Source organism: Apodemus sylvaticus, chromosome 2 (assembly GCF_947179515.1).
Source record: "Apodemus sylvaticus chromosome 2, mApoSyl1.1, whole genome shotgun sequence".
NCBI classification, from domain to species: domain Eukaryota; kingdom Metazoa; phylum Chordata; class Mammalia; order Rodentia; family Muridae; genus Apodemus; species Apodemus sylvaticus.
In genome coordinates this window covers 100,142,973-100,168,855 of record NC_067473.1, presented here as the reverse complement: position 1 = coordinate 100,168,855, position 25,883 = coordinate 100,142,973, and the positions used below count along the sequence as shown (strand labels likewise).

At 40.0% G+C, this 25,883-nt stretch overlaps 2 long non-coding RNA genes and 1 gene segment (V, D, J or C); 2 read left to right on the top strand and 1 right to left on the bottom strand.

The window, feature by feature from the left end:
• LOC127677136 (Ig kappa chain V-III region MOPC 321-like) overlaps nucleotides 1–22,470 on the bottom strand; it is a 198,845-nt gene extending 176,375 nt beyond the window's left edge. The window contains 1 exon segment of the V gene segment in view: nucleotides 22,323–22,470. Within this exon segment, the coding sequence occupies nucleotides 22,323–22,455 (133 nt within the window).
• Nucleotides 12,550–25,883, top strand: part of LOC127677182 (uncharacterized) — a 326,506-nt gene continuing 313,172 nt past the window's right edge. For all 3 annotated transcript variants that reach the window (XR_007976502.1, XR_007976503.1, XR_007976504.1), the window contains exon 1: nucleotides 12,550–12,585. This is a non-coding gene — a long non-coding RNA (uncharacterized LOC127677182). The remainder of the gene's footprint in view (nucleotides 12,586–25,883) is intronic.
• LOC127677186 (uncharacterized) lies at nucleotides 12,582–21,969 on the top strand. The gene is made up of 2 exons (XR_007976509.1): nucleotides 12,582–12,680; nucleotides 21,913–21,969. It is a non-coding gene; the product is annotated as an uncharacterized LOC127677186 (long non-coding RNA).

Below are 25,883 nucleotides of genomic sequence, written 5' to 3'. Positions count from 1 at the left end.
TTGCATTTTGGAGAGCAAATGTTCACTTGACATTTCCCTTAAGAGGAAAGTAAAGGAGTTACAGACCACTTAGCAGTGGTTGATTAGAGGAGGTGACCCTCAGTGTGAACTTGGAGATAGTGGGCAGGATCAGAAAACAAACAGAGTATCCCACTTATCCTTCTCTCAGAGAGGCATTGATCACCACAGATGCAGTCCTGGAGAAGACTAGAAGAGTAGATTCCATGTTACAGTGTCTGTCTACAGAGATTTTACTTTCCCAGGAAAGTAAAACATATTTATATATAGGGGATCTCAGATCATTTTCCAGCTTCATGGCTGGATAGTTCTACTTGGATGGTAGTATCATAATTAATATTCCTCCTAGAAGTCTATTTTCTCTGTTTTATAATTTATGGATACAGCAAGCCATAGTATAGGAAAAAAAGTACTTCTCCCTTCAGGGTATAGATTCCGATGTTTGGAACCTTCCCTGATGACACTCTGTTTCAAACAAGGTGGAATTTGAGGACCAACACCTAATGTTGTTCTTTGTCCTCCATGTGCACTACATGTTATATTCACTCACATGTTTTATACACCCTACACAAAAGATGAAAAAAGAAAGAAAGAAGGAAAGGAAAGAAAGGAAAGAAAAGGGCAGAAGGACATTGAGCATAAATACAGAGACTGTTTAAATGAAGAACATTGGATCAAGACAAAAGGAAAACCAATAAGTTTGATACTAAAGCTTAATTTTGGGATGGGCACTGAGATAGAGACATTGGAACCAAAGCAGCAAAACAACTGTAGCACAGCCTATGTTTCTAAGTAACTATAGCAGGTTGTTTGTGAGGGCAAGCAAAGAAAAGGGGGTTGCTAAATATAAAAAATACCTTAATAAATGGTAGGTCAGAGGCAAATAAATAGCTTAGCAGTTCAGAGCAGTTCTTCCTCTTGAAGAGGACCCCAGTTTGGTTTCCATCACCACCATCAACTATCTCAAATCCTCATGTATCAGTTCCCTGGGATCTGATATCCTCTTCTGACTGCTATGAGAATTCACACTTAAACCCTCGCTGGAATTTAAAATTAAAATAAATGATTAAAGGGAAAGAAATAGTACCTCATACTGGTATGGTTGATCACCCTGTACCAGAAAGCATGCTCACAGAAGACTGACAACCTGAGTTTGATTCACAGAGTGGATCTGGCGAAAGAAAGAACTAACTTCTGCATGTTGTCCTTTCACACATACATGCATACACACACACACACACACACACACACACACACACACACACCCTGACACCCCCCCTGACACACACACATACTCTGACATACACATATACTCTGACGCGCGCGCGCGCGCGTGCGCGCGCGCACACACACACACACACACACACACACAGACTACAGTAAATGTCTTTGGTTAACAATTTTTAGTGACATAATTTATATTTATTATCTTTTCTTATTTTCTGAATTATAAATAAGAGACAGTAAGTCCTCAGTGACAGGAATGTCAAAGGAGGATTCTGAGGGTGGGGGAATAAGCAGAGATGTAGTCAGGGACTGAGGGGAGAAGGGAAAATTATCCAAAGATGTATAATCGTTAAATGATAAATAATAATTAAAATAATCATATATTTTGTTGGGACATAATTAAATTACAAAGCATGAAGGATGGGACACACATACATATTTGTTTATAAACCTTGTTTCATTATTTGAGATATTCTTCAAAACAAGCCTAGAGCTCTGTGTTGAGATGTCAGAGTAAGAACTGAGAGACTGAGCCTCACTGAGCTGCAGCCCCAGGAGGTTGTTGTTCAGCCCTGGAGCACTGTGGGAGGAAGCTCCTTATTTTGCTGACAGTAATTCCTTGCAGTATCTTCAGCCTTCATAGGCTCAATGGTGAGGGTGAAGTCTGTCCTAGACCCTCTGCCACTGAAGCTGGCAGGGACCCCTGATTCTAGGTTGGATGCACCATAGATGAGGAGTTTGGGTGTCTGTCCTGGTTTCTGTTGGTACCAGTGCATAAAGCTTAAGCAATAATTATTGATACTCTGACTGGCCTTGCAGGAGATGGTGGCCTTCTGCCCTAGAGACACAGCAGAAACAAGATGGAAATTGGGTCAGTACAATGTCACCACTGGAGCCTGGAATGATAAACGTACAAACTATATATACCAGCTTCCCCTGTCACCACCCTATTCCATCAGATGTTGTAGACCCAAGCCACTTCTGCCATGGGGAAGATTCTACTTCCTGATACTTTCTAGGGAATTGACAGGAGCAGGCAATTGGTAAGAACTACTCCCCACCCCCTACTTCTAGAGGCCCGAGCTGCTCTGGGACTCACTATCTAGCAACCCCCAGATCACCAATCCCCTTCCATCCCTTCTACCCCTCTCTCCTCCCACCCCCCACTTCCCTGTTCCTTCAGATGTGGTAGACCAGTTCCACTTTTGCCAAGATCCTACTTCCTGATACTTTCGAGAGAACTGGCAGAAGCAGAACAGTTGAGAACTAGCAGCCTGCAGGGCATTTGACCCTTTCCAATGCTGCCACAGGGAAGACCCCATCTCCTGATACTTTCTGGAGAACCAGCTGTATGCAGGGTATTTGAGAGAAAGGGAATCCCATGAGTACAGAAACATAGGCCTGAAGGACAGAGAAGTTAGAGACAGCAAGGCCAGCTAACACCAGAGATAACTAGATGGCCAAAGGCAAACACAAGATCATTACCAACAGAAATCAAGGCAACATGTCACCATCAGAACCCAGTTCTCCTACAACAGCAAATTCTGGATACTCCATTACATCAGAAAAGCAAGAGCTGAATATAAAAATCACATCTCATGATGCTGATGGAGGACTTCAAGAAGGACATAAATAATTCCCTTAAAGAAATACAGGAGAACATGGGTCAACAGGTAGAAGCCATTAAAGAGGAAACACAAAATTCCCTTAAAGAAATACAGGAGAATATGGGTCAACAGGTAGAAGCCCTTATAGAGGAAACACAAAACTCCCATGAAGAAATCACGAGAGAACATGGGTCCACAGGCAGAAGCCCTTAAAGAGGAAACACAAAAATCCCATAGGCAATTATGGCAGAACATGGGTCAACATGCAGAAGCCCTTAAAGAGGAATCACAAAAATCCCTACAAAAAACACAGGAGAACATGGGTCAACACATAGAAGCCCTTAAAGAGGAAACACAAAAAAAAATTCCCTAAAGAATTTCAGGAAAAAAACAAACAAACAAGTGAAGGAACTGAACAAAACTATCCAGGATCTAAAAATGGAAGTAGAAACAATAAAAAAATTGCAAAGTGAGACATCTCTGGAGATAGAAACCCTTGGAAAGAATTCAGGAGTCATAGATGCAAGGATCAACAGCAGAATACAAGAGATAGAAGAAAGAATCTCAGATGCTGAAGATGCCATAGAAAACATTGACTCAAAAGTCAAAGAAAATGCAAAATGCAAAAAGCTTGTAACCCAAATCATCCAGGAACTCCAGGATACAATGAGAAGACCAAACCTAAAGATTATAGGTATAGAAGAAAGCAAAGATTTGCATCTTAAAGGCCCAATAAATATCTTCAACAAAATTATAGAAGAAAGCTTCTCTAACCTAAAGAAAGAGATGCCCATGAACATTCAAGACACCTACAGAACTCCAAGCATACTGGTCCAGAGCAGAAATTCCTCCTCTCACATAATAATCAAAATACCAAATGCACTAAAGAAAGAAAGAATATTAAAAGCTGTAAGAGGGAAAAGGTCAAGTAACATATAAAGGCAGACCTTTCAGAATTATACCAGACTACTCACCAGAGACTATGAAAGCCAGAAGATCCTGGGAAGTTGTCATACAGACCCTAAGAAAACATAAATGTCAGCCCAGACTACTGTACCCTGCAAAACTTTCAATTACCATAGACAGATAAATCAAGAAATTCCATGAAAAAAGCAAATTTACAGAATATCTTTCCAGAAATCCAGCTCTGCAAAGACTAATGGGTGGAAAATACTAACAAAAGGCAGGAAACCACACCTTAGAACACATTTCCTCAAGGGAGGCTCCTTTCTCTGTGATAACTTCAGAGAAACTCAGGTTGACACACAAAACCAGCCAGTACACCATCTCTTAAAACTTTCTTCCTACAATTATTTGAATCAAATCAAGAATTCTATAAAATCATTAATTCATAAAAGTCCATCTTCATGTTGATCTGCAGTAAATTTGCCCAATAGGGTGGGTTGATTACAAGAAATCATTAGACTAAATAATAGTAATAGGAGAGACATATCAATAACAAGAAACAATGCTGGGATGAAGACACTTGGGGACTTTTCTCTCAGAGCTTACCCATGGCAGACCATGCAAAAATGGTGGTCCATCTCCAGGAAGTCATCCACTAGTCTTAGCCATTTTTTAGATGGCTCCTGACATTTTCTCCACATCCAATAGTGATTTTCTATAGTGTCTTCCCCATGTGCAAACACACACTCATCTGCTTTTTTAAATTTATAATTCCATTTTACCTATCTTTAAAGAGGTAGGGGATATGTAAGAGCTAACTATTTATCCTGAACTCACCTGCAAATCACTATCTAATGCCCACTAATCCTGAACTTGCAACCCATCTGCCTCTTCCCCCATGGCTGGATTACATGACGCCATGCCCAGCTCCATTTCATTTTTTTCTTTTACCGTTACATGTGCATGAACACTGTTGGCATCTTAGTTAAAGGTGAAATTCTTGTTGTGTAGCTGTCTTCTATTGGGTTTGTTGAAAGATTACGTTATTTGATACCTCTCCAAATTTGGCCATTTATGTGTGGTCATTCTGTTTTTGTTTTTGTTTTTATTTTTACTTGTTTCTAGAGTGATGTTTATTCACCTAGTGGTTAGAAATAACTAACTACAAGACTATTTAAAAACCATCCAATAAAATTTCAAGTTTTATTCTCATTTTTCTATCATAGTCTAGTCCTCCACCAATGATTCTTCTTTCTAAGTCTATCAGGGTGTTCTTCCACTTTGTGACTTGGCACATATACTTTTCTCTGTCAAAAATACTTACACTCTCACTAAGAATCTTTATCATCCACATTTAGTCCCTTATTATCTCTCCAAAACTATCCATAGAGGAATTATACCTTGCTATGCCTGCCATACCTTCTGACAGTATTTCTTTTTTATTAGATATTTGCTTTATTTACATTTCAAATGGTATTCCCTTTCCCTCTTACCCCTCTGAAAACTGCCTATCCCATACCCACCCCCCCCCTTCCTAATTTCCCTTCCCCCAATTTCCTGACTAGCTTTCCCCCATTCTGGGGAATTGAGCCTTCACAGGACCAATGGCTTCTCCTCTCATTGATATCTGAAATGGTCATCTTCTGCTACATATGTAGCTGGAGATATGGGTCCCTCCATGTGTACTCTTTGGTTGGTGGCTTAGTTCCTGGGAGCTCTGGAGATACTGGTTGGTACATATTATTGATCCTCCTGCAGAGCTGCAAGCCTCTTCAGCTCCTTGGGTACTTTTTCTAGCTGATCCACAGGGGACCCTATGCTCATTCTATTGGTTGGCTGTGAATCATGGGTATTTTCATCCACTTTCCATTAAGGATCAAAATATACACACTTTGGTCTTCCTTCTTCTTGAGCTTCATGTGGTCTGTGAGTTGGATCTTGGGTTTACCCCTAGATTTGGGTCATATATCCACTTATCAGCAAGTGCATACTGTGTGTATTCTTTTGTGATTGGATGACCTCACTCAGGATGATATTTTATAGCTCCAATTTCTTATGTAATTCTTTCCTAAGAGATATCACCAATGAAGGAACCAAGGAAGATGTTATCTGCTTACTGGAGAACATTAACTTGTAAGTTAGAGAATTTAGCCAGGTCCATGACAGTGTCTATCCAAATATGTGAGGACTGTCTTGTAAATTTGGGGGCAATATAGTTCAAGAGATTTTGGTGGTTTCATTCAAAAGATCCTCAAATGCAAAAAGATATTGGCAATAAGGTTGTAAAGGCATGCAGAAAAACGGACCATTTAAATCTGTAACTGTGAACCATTTGGTCCTCTTAGGGATTTGTGTTACCAAAGGATAGGAATTGGGGGCTCCTAGGTAGGTAGACATTATGGCCTTGTTAATAAGGAGGAGGCCCTTACTGACTTCGATTATTCACTAGTCTTTTGAACATCCAACATTGGGATGTTACAGGGACTTTTGCTTGATTTTGAGAGCCTGTGACTTGAAGTCATCTTTAAATCATGATTGATTTCCAATTCCTTTTAAGGTTACAATTTTAGAGGACACTGTCTTTGATGAGGAAAAGAAAGGGGTTCTTGGGATGAACTTGGACTGGAATGGTGGTGTAGGCATTGTGAACTTTTTTTTGTGTCACTGAAAGTCCTGGATTATGATTTTTTTCAATGAGGGACAAGTAAGTAGCCTGCTATGGAGCCACAAGTCTAGTGGAATGGATTTGGGCCAGAATGTCTCTTTCTAGCACAGGAGCTGTGATACATGGTTTCATTAAGTAGTTATGGAAGAATATGGAAGATAGATTAAGTAGTTATGGAAGAAGATGGAAGATAAACAAAGATCAGGAATTGAGAGATGTATGGAATTAGGCTTTTTCTCTGATGTCTTTCATGGTATATTGAGAGAGGAGGTAAAAACCATATTAGAACATATACTTGAATAGTTATATAGTTTCAGAATCTAGAAGGAAGGGTACTTCCTTTCTTTCAGTTCTCAGAATCATGTGCAGCTCCTGGATAAGTATGGTGTCTCATCAGCAAGAGCTGAAGATAACAGCCTAAGAACTTAACAGTGCTGTTGAATGACTTGTGGGGCGGAGGGGTTGAGATGCAGGGAATTCTGCTTCCAAAGATAGTGTAACCTCTTGTGTTGCCTCTTTCAGAGTGGATGGGTCATGGCAGCTTCCTTTGCTTACAAGGTTACTTTTTAAATTTCTTGAGTGTCCTTAAATGTAGCAGTTAACTGTAAGGCTATTTAGAAATCCTTTTTTTAAAAAAATTTTTATTGGATATATTTTTTATTTACATTTCAAATGATTTCCCCTTTTCTAGACCCCCACTCCCTGAAAGTCCCATAAGCCCACTTCCCTCCCCCTGTTTTCCCACCCACCCCTTCCCACTTCCCTGTTCTGGTTTTGCCCTATACTGCTTCACTGAGTCTTTCCAGAACAAGGGGCCACTCCTCCGTTCTTCTTGTACCTCATTTGATATGTAGTATGTTTTGGGTATTCCAGTTTTCTAGGTTACTATCCACTTATTAGTGAGCGCATACCATGATTCATCTTTTGAGACTGGGTTACCTCACTTAGTATGATGTTCTCCAGCTCCATCCATTTGCCTAAGAATTTCATGAATTCATTGTTTCTAATGGCTGAATAGTACTCCATTGTGTATATATACCACATTTTTTGCATCCACTCTTCTGTTGAGGGATACCTGGGTTCTTTCCAGCTTCTGGCTATTATAAATAGGGCTGCTATGAACATAGTGGAACATGTATCCTTATTACATGCAGGGGAATCTTCTGGGTATATGCCCAGGAGTGGTATAGCAGGATCTTCTGGAAGTGAGGTGCCCAGTTTTCGGAGGAACCTCCAGACTGATTTCCAGAGTGGTTGTACCAATTTGCAACTCCACCAGCAGTGGAGGAGTGTTCCTCTTTCTCCACACCCTCTCCAACACCTGCTGTCTCCTGAATTTTTAATCTTAGCCATTCTGACTGGTGTAAGGTGAAATCTCAGGGTTGTTTTGATTTGCATTTCCCTGATGACTAATGAAGTTGAGCATATTTTAAGATGCTTCTTCGCCATCCGAAGTTCTTCAGGTGAAAATTCTTTGTTTAACTCTGTACTCCATTTTTTAATAGGTTTATTTGGTTTTCTGGAGTCTAACTTTTTGAGTTCTTTATATATATTGGATATTAGACCTCTATCTGATGTAGGGTTGGTGAAGATCTTTTCCCAATTTGTTGGTTGCCAATTTGTCCTTTTGATGGTGTCCTTTGCTTTACAGAAACTTTGTAATTTATGAGGTCCCATTTGTCAATTCTTGATCTTAGAGCATATGCTATTGGTGATCTCTTCAGAAACTTTCTCCCTGTACCGATGTCCTCAATGGTCTTCCCCAGTTTCTTTTCTATTAGCTTCAGAGTGTCTGGCTTTATGTGGAGGTCCTTGGTCCATTTGGAGTTGAGCTTAGTACAAGGAGACAAGGATGGATCAATTCGCATTCTTCTGCATGCTGACCTCCAGTTGAACCAGCACCATTTGTTGAAAAGGCTATCTTTTTTCCATTGGATGTTTTCAGGCCCTTTGTCAGTGATCAGGTGGCCATACTTGTGTGGGTTCATTTCTGGATCTTCAATTCTGTTCCATTGATCTACCTGCTTGTCACTGTACCAATACCATGCAGTTTTTAACATTATTGTTCTGTAGTATTGCTTGAGGTCAGGGATACTGATATCCCCAGAATTTCTTTTATTGTTGAGAATAGTTTTAGCTATCCTGGGTTTTTTGTTGTTCCAGATGAATTTGAGGATTGCTCTTTCTAACTCTGTGAAGAATTGAGTTGGGATTTTGATGGGTATTGTGTTGAATCTGTATATTGCTTTTGGCAAAATGGCCATTTTAACTATGTTAACCCTGCTGATCCATGAGCATGGGAGGTTTTTCCCGTTTTTTGAGGTCTTCTTCCATTTCCTTCTTCATAGTCTTGAAGTTCTTGTCATATAGATCTTTCACATGTTTGATAAGAGTCACCCCAAGGTACTCTATACTGTTTGTGGCTATTGTGAAGGGGGTCATTTCCCCAATTTCTTTCTCAGCCTGCTTATCCTTTGAGTATAGGAAGGCTACTGAGTTGCTTGAGTTGATTTAATAACCTGCCACTTTGCTGAAGTTGTTTATCAGCTGTACGAGTTCTCTAGTGGAGTTTTTTGGGTCACTTAGGTAGATTATCATATCGTCTGCAAATAATGATAGTTTGACTTCTTCCTTTCCAATTTGTATCCCTTTGACCTCCTTATGTTGTCTAATTGCCCTAGCTAGTACCTCAAGTACTATATTGAAAAGATAAGGAGAAAGGAGTCAGCCCTGTCTAGTCCCTGATTTTAGTGGGATTGCTTCAAGTTTGTCTCCATTTAGTTTGATGCTGGCTTTGCTGTATATTGCTTTTACTATGTTTAGGTATGGGCCTTGAATTCCTGTTCTTTCCAAGACTTTAAGCATGAAAGGATGCTGAATTTTGTCAAATGCCTTTTCAGCATCCAATGAAATGTCCATGTGGTTTTTTTCTTTGAGTTTGTTTATGAAGTGGATTGCATTGATGGATTTCCGTATATTGAACCAACCCTGCATCCCTGGGATAAAGCTTACTTGATCATGGTGGATGATCGTTTTGATGTGTTCTTGGATTCCATTGGCAAGAATTTTATTGAGTATTTTTGCATCGATGTTCATAAGGGAAATAGGTCTGAAGTTCTCTTTCTTTGTTGGATCTTTGTGTTGTTTTGGTATCAGCCTGCACTATTGTGAGGTCACCACCAGGCTGTCACCTTAGTTTTTTTTTCCTCATTGAGCATTCTCCAGAGATTAATTGTAAAAGACTGAATTGGCAGTCTTCAGGAAATTATTTAAAGTGTGTACTGGTTCAAGGGATAGTTCCTATACATGCCTTCTAATACCCAGGATTAATTTGCTTATAAACATATTTGTTTAAATTGATTTTCTTTCTATGATTTCTCAAGACATAGATGAGTGGTACATTGATATCCCTAGGTGCTTTTCAAGGAAGGCAAAGGGTTTTCCTACATGGTCTTCACCTGTAGTAAACAATTGGGAGTAGATTTAGATTTGATCCTGGCCCGTCTTAATCCCTTTAGAATACAATCTTGAAAATATTTATCTTGCTGTTTTAAGAAAGGACTGTCCTGGACCCCTTAAAGGTTTTCTTAGGAAATGACCTCCTTGATTTTGGGGTCTCTTTCCCCTTCACAAAAGAACTTGTAAGGTGGACCATAGGATAAAAGAAGGTCAACAGCATACAATTCAGCAGCCTGGAAACAACTTGTTTTCCTGAACATACATTTGTCTGACATAGGACTAACGTTATCTTTTTGTAGCTTGTATCCATTAATAGAGTGAGATGTTGGAAAATTTCAGTATATTGATCAGGTTTAACTGAATATCTCTAAAGTCAGATTTAATTTGATTTAAGATTTGCAAGGAAAGGGGATTTGTATTTTGGAGAGCAAAAGTTCACTTAACATTTCCCTTCATAGGAAAATAAAGGAGTTGGGGATGTCTTGGCAGTGGTTGATTAGAGGAGGTGACCCTCAGAGTGAACCTGGAGATAGTGGGCAGCATGACTTGGAGAGAGCAAATAAGAGGATCACACATATCCTTCTCTCAGAGAGGCATTGATTACCACAGATGCAGTCCTAGAGGATGGTAGAAGGATAGATTCCATGTAACAGTGTCTGTCTACAGAGATTCAACTCTCCCAGGAAAGCAAAACATATTTACATAAAGAGGATCTCAGATCATTTTCCAGTCTCATGGCTGGATAGTTTTAGTTGGATAGTAGTATTATAATTAGTACTTCTCTTAGGAGGCCATTTTCTGTGTTTTTCCAGCCTATAGGCAGAGAAAAGCATAACAAAGGAGAAAGGCACTTCTCCTTTAGGGATGTAGATTCAAGGAGTGCTAGTATCTCATAGCTTTATAGAAGTCCAAGTTGATGAGAGCTCATTACCTTTCCTCAAGGAGAAAGTATTCTTCAATACATCTTCTTTTCCATTGAATCCCATATCTGGAAAGTTCCCTAATGACACCCTGTCTCAAACAAGAAATTTGAGGACCAACACCTAGTGTTGTCCTTTGTCCTCCATGTGTAGTACATGCTACTTTCACTTACGTATTTTTATAACCCATATACAAAAGATGAACAAAGAAAGGAAGACAGGAAGAAAGAAAAGAGCAGGAAGACCTTGAACACAAATACAGAAGCTGTTAAAAATGAGTATTTGATCACGACAAAAGGAAAAATCAATAAATCTGAAACTAAAACTTAATTTGAGAATGGACACAGAGATTGAGACATTGGAACAGAAGCAGGAAAATAACTGTAGCACAGCCTATGTTTCTAAGTGACTATAGCAGGCTGTTTGTAAGGGCAAGCAAAGAAAAGCAATTGGAGTATAAGAACACTGGGATGGGAATGCATGCCTGTATTTGAATGTTTATCAGACAAACTTAACTACTCAATGCTCTTTTTAACTTAAATGATGGACAACTATGCTCCCATTAAGTCTTCCATTGTTTCAGGGGAAAAAAGAGTTACTAATTCTAAAGGAGTACCTTAATAAATAGTAGATCAGAGGTAAATAAATGAGTTAGCAGTTCAGAGGCCTTCTTGTTCTTGCAGAGGACCGAAGTTTGGTTTTAAGCACCCACATCAATGAGTTCAAAACCTCCTGTATCTCCAGCTCCCTGGGATCTGATGTCCCCTTCTGACTGCTATGAGAACTCATACTTGCAGCCTTCTCCCCATGTACACAATTAAAAATAATAATTCCCATGAAGAAGAATGGAGAGGGTCCTGATCCTGGAAAGGATTGATCTAGCATTGGAGGGGAATATAAGGACAGAGAAAAAAGGAGGGAGGTGATTGGAGAATGGCTGGAGAGAAGAAGGTTTATGGGACATATGGGGAGGGGGGATCCGGGAAAGGGGAAATCATTTGGAATGTAAACAAAAAATATAGAAAATAAAAATATTAAAAAAAATAATTGAAGGGAAAGAAATAGTACCCCAGCGTAGCACTGTTTCTTACCCCGAACCAGTAAGCATGCTCACGGAAGACTGATGACCTAGGTTTGATTCCCAGACTGGACTTGGTGAAAAGAAAGAACTGACTCCTAACTCCTGCAGGTTGTACGTACACACACCCAAACATATACTGACACACATATACACACTGAGACACACACACACAAACACTGACACACACACAAACACTGACACACACACAAAACTCACTTCTGTAAATGTCTTTGGTTAACACTATTTCTTAGTGACATAATTTGTATTTATTATCTTTATCTATTTTCAGAAGTATAAATCAGACAGTAAGCCTTCAGTGACTGAAAAGTCAAAGGAGGATTTTGAGGGTGAGGGAACAGGCAGAGATGTGGTCAGGGAGTGAGGGGAGAAGAGAAAATTATCCAAAGATAAATATGTGTTAATAAAAATTTAAATGATAAATAATAATTATAAAAACATATATTTTGTTGGGATATAATTAAATTACAAAGCATGAAGGATGGGACACACATACACATTTGTTTATAAAACGTGTTTCATTATTTGAGATTTTTTCCAAACAAGCCTAGAACTCTGTGTTGAGATGTCAGAGAATAAGGGAGAACTGAGAGACTGAGCCTCAGTGAGCTGCAACCTCTGGAGGTTTTTGTTCAGCCCTGGAGCACTGTGGGAGGAAGCTCTCTACTGTGCTGACAGTAATAGGTTGCAGCATCATCAGCCTCCACAGGATTGATGGTGAGTGTGAAGTCTGTCCCAGACCCACTGCCACTGAACCTGGCAGGGACCCCAGATGCTAGGTTGGATGCACGATAGATGAGGAGTTTGGGTGGCTGTCCTGGTTTCTGTTGGTACCAGTGCATATAACTATAGCTAGATGTACTGACACTGCAGGAGATGGTGACCCTCTGCCCGAGAGACACAGCCAAGGAAGAAGGAGACTGGGTCAGCACAATGTCACCAGTGGAGCCTGGAATGATAAACACACAGATTATTGTTATATTTGTATGAACACCTTCCCAGTAGAGGACCTTTTCACTTAAAAATTTCAAGAATACTGTGCCCATCACTATGAGAAACCAGGAAATCACAGGGAATCAGGAAAGTTAAAACTAATTACAAATGCATTAATATAATAATCAAGAGCTCTGAGGCATGGAGCCTCATGATTGGGAGCCCCACAGAGGCCTCTCCCAACACCTCTCTACATTCTCACCTGGAACCCAGAGCAGCAGCACCCATAGCAGGAGAGTGTCTGGCTCCATCTCTGAGAGCTTGAAGAGAGGATGCTTCTTAGGCTCCTGGCAGCTGCCCTTAAAGGAGCCTGGGCTGTTGGATAATGACTCCAGATGCAAATCATCTCAGTAGAGTGTGTACTGCTGCTCAAAGGGCACTTGCTCCTGTTTCACCAAGAGGGAGTTGGTGTGCTCAGGAAATTTACTAGAGCATCACATGTCTCTTACTGCCTTTATTATTCTTTCTTTGTTTAGAACATTTGGTGTTTTGATTATTATGTGACGGGAAGTATTTCTGTTCTGGTCCAGTCTGTTTGGAGTTCTGTAGGCTTCTTGTATATTCATGGGCATCACTCTCTTTAGGTTAGGGAAGTTTTCTTCCATAATTTTATTGAAGATATTTGCTGGCCCTTTAAGTTGTAAATCTTCACTCTCATCTATGCCTATAATCCTTAGGTTTGGTCTTCTCATTGTGTAGCTGGAGACATGGGTCCCTCCATGTATACTCTTTCGTTGGTGGCTTAGTTCCTGGGAGCTCTGGGGATACTGGTTGGTACATATTATTGTTCCTCCTGCAGAGCTGCAAGCCTCTTCAGCTCCTTGGGTACTTTTTCTAGCTGATCCACAGGGGACCCTATGCTCATTCTATTGGTTGGCTGTGAATCATGGGTATTTTGATTCACTTTCCATTAAGGATCAAAATATACATACTTTGGTCTTCCTTTTTCTTGAGCTTCATGTGGTCTGTGAGTTGTATCTTGGGTTTACCCCTAGATTTGGGTCATATATCCACTTATCAGCAAGTGCATACTGTGTGTATTCTTTTGTGATTGGGTGACCTCACTCAGGGTGATATTTTTTAGCTCCAATTTCTTATGTAATTCTTTCCTAAGAGATATCACCAATGAAGGAACCAAGGAAGATGTTATCTGCTTACTGGAGAACATTAACTTGTAAGTAAGAGAATTTAGCTAGGTCCCATGACGGTGTCTGTCCAAATATGTGAGGACTGTCTTGTAAATTTTGGGGCAATATAGTTCAAGAGATTTTGGTGGTTTCATTCAAAAGATCCTCAAATGCAAAAAGATATTGGCAATCAGGTTGTAAAGACATGCAGAAAAACGGACCATTTAAATCTGTAACTGTGAACCATTTGGTCCTCTCAGGGATTTGTGTTACCAAAGGATAGGAATTGGGGGCTCCTAGGTAGGTAGAAATTATGGCCTGGTTAATAAGGAGGAGACCCTTATTGACTTCCATTATTCACTAGTCTTTTGAACATCCAACATTGGGATGTTACAGGGACTTTTGCTTGATTTTGAGAGCCTGTGACTTGAAGTCATCTTTAAATCATGATTGATTTCCAATTCCTTTTAAGATTACAATTTTAGAGGACACTGTCTTTGATGAGGAAAAGAAAGGGGTTCTTGGGATGAACTTGGACTGGGATGGTGGTGGAGGCATTGTGAACTTTTTTCTGTGTCATTGAAAGTCCTGGATTATGATTTTTTTCAATGAGGGACAAGTAAGTAGCCGGCTATGGAGTCACAAGACTAGTGGGATGGATTTGGGCCAGAATGTCTCTTTCTAGCACAGGAGCTGTGATACATGGTTTCATTAAGTAGTTATGGAAGAATATGGAAGATAGATTAAGTAGTTATGGAAGAAGATGGAAGATACATAAAGATCAGTAATTGAGAGATGTATGGAATCAGGCTTTTTCTCTGATGTCTTTCATGGTATATTGAGAGAGGAGGTAAAAACCATATTAGAACATATACTTGAATAGTTATATAGTTTCAGAATCTAGAAGGAAGGGTACTTCCTTCCTTTCAGTTCTCAGAATCATGTGCAGCTCCTGGAATAGTATGGTGTCTCATCAGCAAGAGCTGAAGATAACAGCCTAAGAACTTAATAGTGCTGTTGGATGACTTGTGGGGAGGAGGGGTTGAGATGCAGGGAATTCTGCTTCCAAAGATAGTCTAACCTCTTGTGTTGCCTCTTTCACAGTGGATGGGTCATGGCAGCTTCCTTTGCTTACAAGTTACTTTTTAAATTTCTTGACTGTCCTTAAATGTAGCAGTTATTTGTAAGGCTATTTCGAAATCCTTTTTTTTTTAATTTTTTTATTCGATATATTTTTTATTTACATTTCAAATCATTTCCCCTTTTCTAGACCCCCACTCCCTGAAAGTCCCATAAGCCCCCTTCTCTCCCCATGTTTTCCCACCCAACCCTTCCTATTTCCCTGTTCTGGTTTTGCCCTATACTGCTTCACTGAGTCTTTCCAGAACAAGGGGCCACTCCTCCGTTCTTCTTGTACCTCATTTGATGTGTGGATTATGTTTTGGGTATTCCAGTTTTCTAGGTTACTATCCACTTATTAGTGAGTGCATACCATGATTCATCTTTTGAGACTGGGTTACCTCACTTAGTATGATGTTCTCCAGCTCCACCCATTTGCCTAAGAATTTCATGAATTCATTGTTTCTAATAGCTGAATAGTACTCCATTGTGTATATATACCACATTTTTTGCATCCACTCTTCTGTTGAGGGACACCTGGGTTCTTTCCAGCTTCTGGCTATTATAAATAGGGCTGCTATGAACATAGTGGAACATGTATCCTTATTACATGCTAGGGAATCTTCTGGGTATATGCCCATGAGTGGTATAGCAGGATGTTCTGGAAGTGAGGTGCCCAGTTTTCGGAGGAACTGCCAGACTGATTTCCAGAGTGGTTGTACCAATTTGCTACCCCACCAGCAGTGGAGGAGTGTTCCTCTTTCTCCACATCCTCGCCAACACCTGCTGTCTCATGAATTTTTAATCTTAACCATTCTGACTGGTGTAAGGTGAAATCTCAGGGTTCTTTTGATTTGCATTTCCCTGATGACTAATGAAGTTGAGCATTTTTTAAGATACTTCTTCACCATCCGAAGTTCTTCAGGTGAAAATTCTTTGTTTAACTCTGTACTCCATTTTTTAATAGGTTTATTTGGTTTTCTGGAGTGTAACTTTCTTTATATATATTGGATATTAGCCCTCTATCTGATGTAGGGTTGGTGAACATCTTTTCCCAATTTGTTGGTTGCCGATTTGTCTTTTTGATGGTGTCCTTTGCTTTACAGAAACTTTGTAATTTTATGAGGTCCCATTTGTCAATTCTTGATCTTAGAGCATATGCTATTGGTGATCTCTTCAGAAACTTTCTCCCTGTACCGATGTCCTCAAGGGTCTTACTCAGTTTCTTTTCTATTAGCTTCAGAGTGTCTGGCTTTATGTGGAGGTCCTTGGTCCATTTGGAGTTGAGCTTAGTACAAGGAGACAAGGATGGATCAATTCGCATTCTTCTGCATGCTGACCTCCAGTTGAACCAGCACCATTTGTTGAAAAGGCTATCTTTTTTCCTTTGGATATTTTCAGCCCCTTTGTCAAAGATCAGGTGGCCATACTTGTGTGGGTTTATTTCTGGATCTTCAATCCTGTTCTTGGTGGATTTTTCCTTTGACCAGCAAGAAGTGTCCCTCAGAGTCTCTTTTGATGACTTTGGGATGAAAGTCAATTTTATCTGATATTAAAATGGCTACTCCAGCTTGTTTCCTGAGACCATTTGCTTGTAAAATTGTTTTCCAGCCTTTTACTCTAAGGTAGTGTTTGTCTTTGACCCTGAGGTGTGTTTCCTGTAAGCAGCAAAATGTAGGGTTCTGTTTACGAATCCAGTCAGTTAGTCTGTGTCTTTTTATTGGGGCATTAAGTCCATTGATGTTAAGAGATATTAAGGAATAGTGATTGTTACTTCCTATCATTTTTGACGTTATTTTTTAAATTTGATTGGTTAACTTCTTTTGGGTTTGATGAAAGGTTACTATCTTGCTTTTTCCAGGGTGAAGTTTCCCTCCTTTTATTGGTGTTTTCCTCCTATTATCCTTTGTAGGGCTGGGTTTGTGGATAGAAATTGGGTAAACTTGGTTTTGTCATGGAATATCTTAGTTTCTCCATCTACGGTGATTGAGAGTTTCGCTGGATATAGTAGTTTTGGCTGGCATTTGTGTTCTCCTAGAGTCTGCATGAGATCAGCCCAGGATCTTCTAGTCTTCATAGTCTCAGGTGAAAAGTCTGCTGTGTTTCTGATGGGTCTTCCTTTATATGTTACTTGGCCTTTTTCTCTTACTGCCTTTAATATTCTTTCTTTGTTTAGTACATTTGGTGTTTTGATTATTATGTGACGGGAAGTATTTCTCTTCTGGTCCAGTCTGTTTGGATTTCTGTAGGCTTCTTGTATATTCATGGGCATCTCTCTCTTTAGGTTAGGGAAGTTTTCTTCCATAATTTTATTGAGGATATTTGCTGGCCCTTTAAGTTGTAAATCTTCACTCTCATCTATGCCTATAATCCTTAGGTTTGGTCTTCTCATTGTGTCCTGGATTTCCTGGATATTTTGGGTACAAGCTTTTTGCTTTTTGCATTTTCTTTAACTGTTGAGTCCATGGTTTCTATGGTATCTTCCGCATCTGAGATTCTTTCTTCTTTCTCTTGTATTTTGTTGTTGATATTTGCATCTATGTCCACTGATTTCTTCCCAAGGCTTTCTATCTCCAAAGTTGTCTCCCTTTGAGTTTTCTTAGTTGTTTCTACTTCTGATTTTAGATCCTGGATGGTTTTGCTTAGCTCCTTCACTTGCTTGTTTGTGCTTTCCTGTATTTCTTTTTTTTTCTTTTTTTTTTATTCAATATAATTTATTTACATTTCAAATGCTTTCCCCTTTTCTAGCCCCACCCCCACTCCCCTAAAGTCCCGTAAGCCCCCTTCTCTTCCCCTGTCCTCCCTCCCACCCCTTCCCAGTTCCCCGTTCTGGTTTTGCCAAATACTGTTTCACTGAGTCTTTCCAGAACCAGGGACCACTCCAGCTTTCTTCTTGTATCTCATTTGATGTGTGGATTATGTTTTGGGTATTCCAGTTTTCTAGGTTAATAACCACTTATTAGTGAGTGCATACCATGATTCACCTTTTGAGTCTGGGTTACCTCACTTAGTATGATGTTCTCTAGCTCCATCCATTTGCCTAAGAATTTCATGAATTCATTGTTTCTAATGGCTGAATAGTACTCCATTGTGTAGATATACCACATTTTTTGCATCCACTCTTCTGTTGAGGGATACCTGGGTTCTTTCCAGCATCTGGCAATTATAAATAGGGCTGCTATGAACATAGTAGAGCATGTATCCTTATTACGTGGTGGGGAATCCTCTGGGTATATGCCCAGGAGTGGTATAGCAGGATCTTCTGGAAGTGAGGTGCCCAGTTTTCGGAGGAACCGCCAGACTGCTTTCCAGAGTGGTTGTACCCATTTGCAACCCCACCAGCAGTGGAGGAGTGTTCCTCTTTCTCCACACCCTCTCCAACACCTGCTGTCTCCTGAATTTTTAATCTTAGCCATTCTGACTGGTGTAAGATGAAATCTTAGGGTTGTTTTGATTTGCATTTCCCTAATGACTAATGAAGTTGAGCATTTTTTAAGATGCTTCTCCGCCATCTGAAGTTCTTCAGGTGAGAATTCTTTGTTTAACTCTGTACCCCATTTTTTAATAGGGTTGTTCGGTTTTCTGGAGTCTAACTTCTTGAGTTCTTTATATATATTGGATATTAGCCCTCTATCTGATGTAGGATTGGTGAAGATCTTTTCCCAATTTGTTGGTTGCCGATCTGTCCTCTTGATGGTGTCCTTTGCCTTACAGAAACTCTGTAACCTTATGAGGTCCCATTTGTCAATTCTTGCTCTTAGAGCATACGCTATTGGTGTTCTGTTCAGAAACTTTCTCCCTGTACCGATGTCCTCAAGGATCTTCCCCAGTTTCTTTTCTATTAGCTTCAGAGTGTCTGGCTTTATCTGGAGGTCCTTGATCCATTTGGATTTGAGCTTAGTACAAGGAGACAAGGATGGGTCAATTCGCAGTCTTCTGCATGCTGACCTCCAGTTGAACCAGCACCATTTGTTGAAAAGGCTATCTTTTTTCCATTGGATGTTTTCAGCCTCTTTGTCGAGGATCAAGTGGCCATAGGTGTGTGGGTTCATTTCTGGATCTTCAATCCTGTTCCATTGATCCTCCTGCCTGTCACTGTACCAATACCATGCAGTTTTTAACACTATTGCTCTGTAGTATTGCTTGAGGTCAGGGATACTGATTCCCCCAGATTTTCTTTTGTTACTGAGAATAGTTTTAGCTATCCTGGGTTTTTTGTTGTTCCAGATGAATTTGATAATTGCTCTTTCTAACTCTGTGAAGAATTGAGTTGGGATTTTGATGGGTATTGCATTGAATCTGTATAGTGCTTTAGGCAAAATGGCCATTTTAACTATATTGATTCTACCGATCCATGAGCATGGGAGGTTTTCCCATTTTTTGAGGTCTTCTTCCATTTCCTTCTTCAGAGTCTTGAAGTTCTTGTCATACAGATCTTTCGCATGTTTGGTAAGAGTCACCCCAAGATACTTTATACTGTTTGTGGCTATTGTGAAGGGGGTCATTTCCCTAATTTCTTTCTCAGCCTGCTTATCCTTTGAGTATAGGAAGGCCACTGATTTGCTTGAGTTGATTTTATAACCTGCCACTTTGCTGAAGTTGTTTATCAGCTGTAGGAGCTCTCTAGTGGAGTTTTTTGGGTCACTTAGGTAGACTATCATGTCGTCTGCAAATAATGATAGTTTGACTTCCTCCTTTCCAATTTGTATCCCTTTGACCTCCTTATGTTGTCGAATTGCCCGAGCTAGTACCTCAAGTACAATATTGAAAAGATAAGGAGAAAGGGGGCAGCCTTGTCTGGTCCCTGATTTCAGTGGGATTGCTTCAAGTTTCTCTCCATTTAGTTTGATGCTGGCTACCGGTTTGCTGTATATTGCTTTTACTATGTTTAGGTATGGGCCTTGAATTCCTGTTCTCTCCAAGACTTTAAGCATGAAAGGATGCTGAATTTTGTCAAATGCTTTTTCAGCATCCAATGAAATGACCATGTGGTTTTGTTCTTTGAGTTTGTTTATGTAGTGGATTGTATTGATGGATTTCCGTATATTGAACCAACCCTGCATTCCCGGGATAAAGCCTACTTGATCATGGTGGATGATCGTTTTGATGTGTTCTTGGATTCGGTTGGCAAGAATTTTATTGAGTATTTTTGTATCGATGTTCATAAGGGAAATTGGTCTGAAGTTCTCTTTCTTTGTTGGATCTTTGTGTGGCTTTGGTATCAGCGTAATTGTGGCTTCGTAGAAGGAATTGGGTAGTGTTCCTTCTGTTTCTATTTTGTGGAATAGTTTGAAGAGTATTGGTGTTAACTCTTCTTTGAAGGTCTGGTAGAATTCTGCACTGAAACCATCTGGTCCTGTGCTTTTTTTAAGAGATTTTTGTGTTTCCTCTTTCATGACCTCAGCGTGTTGACCAAAGTTCTCCTGTATTTCTTTAAGTGTTTTTTGTGTTTCCTCATTATTGGCTTTTGTATTCTCCTGGATTTCTTTGAATGATTTTTGTGTTTCCCTTGCAAGGGCTTCTAACTTTTGATCCATTTTTTCCTGAATTTCTTTAGTATGTCCTTCATGTGTTCCTCTACCAGCATCATGACCAATGATTTTAAATCCAAATCTTGTTTTACTGGTGTGATGGGGTATCCAGGACATACCAACATCTGGTAGAGGAGAATTGGGTTCAGATGTTGCCATATTGCCTTGATTTCTGTTAGTGACATTCCTGCGTTTGCCTTTTGCCATCTAGTTCTCACTGGTGTTAGTTGGTCTTGTCAATGCTGGACTCACCAGTGCAAGCTGCCCCTTCCCAGGTGGCCTCTGGTGCACAGCTTACCTCCTGCACTGCCTGGAGACAGGGTACTGTTACCCAGGCTGTTCAGACCCCGAAGCAGACACCTGAAGGCTCCTGCTGTGTCCCGCTGGATTCAAAGGAGCACACAGACTTCTCCCAGCTAGCCGCCGGGAAGCCCCTCTTGCCTCTTTCAGGACCTGGAGATGTGGTGTTGCCGCACAGGCTGATCTGGATCTGGAAGCGGAGAGGTCTGAGGGCTACCGCCAGGGGCCTCAGGACTGAAGCCTAAGCTCTGTGCCAGAGGAATGAGCTGTGCTGTGAGCTCCCAGACTGCCACTGGGTGTACACCAGGTCTCCTGCACTTCCTGGAGACAGAGTGCTGTGGCCCAGGCTGTTCAGATCCCAAAGCAGGTGCCTGAAGGTTCCTGCTGGGGCCCGCTGGATTCACTGGAGCATACCAACTTCTCCCTGCTGGCCGCCCGGAAGCCCCTCTTGCCTCTTTCAGAACCTGGAGATGTGGTGTTGCCGCCCAGGCTGATCTGGATCTGGAAGCGGAGAGGTCTGAGGGCTACCGCCAGAGACCTCAGGACTGAAGCCTAAGCTCTGTGCCTCAGGAACGAGCTGTGCTGTGAGCTCCCCACAATCATATATTTTTATTGGGAAAAATTAAATTACAAAGCATGAAGGATGGGACACACATACACATTTGTTTATAAAACGTGTTTCATTATTTGAGATTTTTTCCAAACAAGCCTAGAACTCTGTGTTGAGATGTCAGAGAATAAGGGAGAACTGAGAGACTGAGCCTCAGTGAGCTGCAACCTCTGGAGGTTTTTGTTCAGCCCTGGAGCACTGTGGGAGGAAGCTCTCTACTGTGCTGACAGTAATAGGTTGAAGCATCATCAGCCTCCACAGGATTGATGGTAAGGGTGAAGTCTGTCCCAGACCCACTGCCACTGAACCTGGCAGGGACCCCAGATGCTAGGTTGGATGCAAGATAGATGAGGAGTTTGGGTGGCTGTCCTGGTTTCTGCTGGTACCAGTGCATAGCTGTACTGACACTTTGGCTGGCCCTGCAAGAGATGGTGGCTGTCTGTCCGAGAGACACAGCCAAGGAAGCTGGAGACTGGGTCAGCACAATGTCACCAGTGGAGCCTGGAATAATAAACACACAGATTATTGTTATATTTGTATGAATACCTTCCCAGTAGAGGACCTTCTCACTTAAAAATTTCAAGAATACTGTGCCCATCACTATGAGAAACCAGGAAATCATAGGGAATCAGGAAAGTTAAAACTAATTACAAATGCATTAATATAATAATCAAGAGCTCTGAGGCATGGAGCCTCATGATGGCCACAGAGGCCACTCCCAACACCTCTCTGCATCCTCACCTGGAACCCAGAGCAGCAGCACCCATAGCAGGAGTGTGTCTGGCTCCATCTCTGAGAGCTGGAAGAGAGGATGCTTCTTAGGCTCCTGGCAGCTGCCCTTAAAGGAGCCTGGGCTGTTGGATAATGACTCCATATGCAAATCAGCTCAGTAGAGTGTGTACTGCTGCTCAAAGGGCACCTGCTCCTGTTTCACCCACAGGGAGTTGGTGTGCTCAGGAAATTTACTAGTGCATCACATGTGTCTTAAAGGACCCTTTTAATAAAAGAATTATTTATCTTAATTTTTTTTTCTTTTACATTTCGCGTGTTATCCTTTTACCTGGTTTCCTCCCCACCCCCATCTTGGAACCCTCTATCCCATTTCTTCTCCCCCTGCTTCTATGAGGGTATTCCTCCACCCACCTACATTTTATTCCCCTACACTGGGGCATCTTTGGAGCCTTCATAGGATCAAGGACCTCTCCTTCCACTAATACCTGAGAAGGCAATCCTCTGCTACATATGCAGCTGGAGCCATGTGTACTCCTTGGTTGGTGGCTTAGTCCCTGGGAACTCAGAGGAGTCTGGTTGGTTAATATTGTTGTACTTCCTATGTGACTGAAAACCCCTTCAGCTCCTTTAATCCTTTCTCCCCCATTGGGGACTCCACACTCAGTGCAATGGTTGGTTCTAAGCACCGTACTCTGTATTTGCAAGGCTCTGGCAGGGCTTCTCAGGAGACAGCTATACCAGGCCCCTTTTAGCAAGCATTTCTTAGCATCCACAATAGTGTTGGAATTTGGTGACTATCTGGGATGAATCCCCAGGTAGGACAGTCTCTGGATGGCCTTTCCTTCAGTCTCTGCTCTATACTTTGTCTCCATATTTGCTCTGTGAGTATTTTGTTCCCCTTTCTCAGAAGGACCAAAGTACCCGTACTTTGCTCTTACTTTTTCTTGACCTTCATATAATCCGTGAATTGTATTTTGGATATTTGGAACTTTTGGACTAATATCCACTTATCAGTGAATGCATACCATGTGTGTTCTTTTGTGATTGGGGTACCTCACTCAGGATGATATTTTCCAGTGCCACCCATTTGCCTAAGAATTTTAAGAATTTATTATTTTTAATAGCTGAACAGTATTCCATTGTGTAAATGTATCATGTTTTTTGTATCCATTTCTCCACTGAGGAACATCTGGGTTGTTTCCAGCTTCTGGCTCTTATAAATAAGGCTGTTATGGACATAGTGGAGAATGTTTCTTTATAACATGCTGGACAATCCTCTGGGTATGTGCCCAGGAGCTGTATAGCAGCATCCTATGGTACTATTGTGCCCAATTTTCTGGGGAACCCCCAAACTGATTTCCAGAGTGGTTGTAACAGTTTGCAGTCTTACCAACAAGGAAGGAGTGTTCCTCATTCTCCATATCCTCACCAGCATATGCTGTCACCTGAGTTTTTCATCTTAGCCATTCTGACTGGTGTGAGGTAGAATCTCAGGGTTGTTTGATTTGCATTTCCCTGATGACTCAAGATGCTGAATATTTCTCAGCTATTCTGTATTCCTCAGTTGAGAATTCTTTATTTAGCTATGTACCACATTTTTAATAGGGTTATTTGGTTCTCTGGATTCTAGCTTTTTGAGTTCTTTGTATATATTTTATATTAGCCTTCTATCAGATGTAGGATTGGTAAAGATCTTTTCCTAGTCTGTTGGTTGCTGTTTTGTCGTATTGACAGTGTCTTAAAGGACCCTTCTAAATGCATTTTTTTGGAGACAGGATCTCTATTCTTGGTTTTCCTGTAGCTCACTCTGTAGACCAGATCTCCCTGTCTCAGCCTCCTAAGAGCTGGGATTAAAGGTGCATACCACCACCACCCAGCTTTTCCTTGCAGTGTACTCTATTAAATGTATTTTTGAGACATGAGGTGAGGGAGTGAATTGTGGATGCACTATGTAAAGAATGTAAGATTTTTTAAAGGACAATTTGACCCCTCAAAATTGTACACTCCCAATGAAAGCATTATCTGAGAGGTAATAGAGAAAAATAATTCAATGAATAAAAGTAACATAATTCCTGGCATGCTACCTTATTTTTTCAGATTGATGTTTTAGATCCGTGTGTATGATGTGTCTTTTTATGTCTGTATTTTTTTTATTTCTTTATTGAAAAGGGAAGTAAAGGAAAGTAGAAACACTTTATGATAAAATTAAAGATTTACATGAAAAATATTTTAGATAAACACGTTAAAATTGACAATTTTCATGGAAAATTAAGGAGTAAAGTGTTAGATATGTAAAACATTGCTAAAATAATTGAAATATGGGATAGAAATATTTTATAAGAGAATTGAAGATTTACATGGAAAATATTTCTGAAGTAATTGTAGAAAAATATAAAAAACATATTAGAATTGACGATTATGGAAAATTTTATATAAATATAATGGTAGGCATGAAAGTATTCCTAAGTTGATTAAAAGTGGAATTATAAACATTTATGATAAACTTGAAGATTTACATGGAAAATATTTCTGATAAAACTGTAGAAATATATAGAAAAACATCTTAAAATTAAAGATTATCATAGAAATTATATAGATAAAATGATAGGAATAAAGATAATTCTAAGTTGATTGAAGGTGGAATTATAAACATTTTCAGAACACATTGAAGATTTACACGAAAAATATTTCAGGTAAAATTCAAGAAATAAATAGAAAAACATGTTAAAATTCACTATTTAATGGAAAAGTTTGCATAAAAATGGTAGATATAAAGTTAAATTAATTGAAATTGGAATTAGAAACATTTGTGGTAAAATCAAAGATTTACACTGAAAACATTTCTGATAAAATAGACGAAGCATATAGAAAGATATTAAAACTGAGGAGTATCATGAAAAATAATGCAGATAAAATGGTAGACACAAAAGAAATTACTAATTAAAAGGAGAATTACAAACATTTTCTTGACAATGAGTCAATTGCCAAGAACAATTTTCAATGAGTCCATTGTTGTTAAGAGATATTAGAGAATAGTAATTGTTGCTTCCTGTTATTTTTGATGTTATTTTTATGTTTGTGTGGGTATCTTCTCTTGGGTTTGTTGGAAGAAGATTACTTTCTTGCTTTTTCTAGTGTGTAGTTTACCTTCTTCTCTTGGCATTTCCCATCAATTATCCATTGTAGGGCTCGATTTGAGATTTACAGAGATATTGTGTAAATTTGGTTTTATCATGGAATATCTTGGTTTCTCCATCTATGATGATTGAGAGTTTTGCTGGGTATAGTAACCTGGGCTGGCATTTGTGTTCTCTTAGGGTCTGTATGAGGTCTGCCCAGGATCTTCTAGCTTTCATCATCTCTGGTGAGAAGTCTGGTGTGATTCTGATAGGTCTGCCTTTATAAATTACTTGACCATTTTTTGATACTGCTTTTAATATTCTTTCTTTGTTTAGTGCATTTGGTGTTTTGATTATTATGTGCTGGAAGGACTTTCTGTTCTGGTCCAGTCTGTTTGGAGTTCTGAAGGCTTCTTGTATGTTTATGGGCATCTCCTTCTACAGGTTAGGG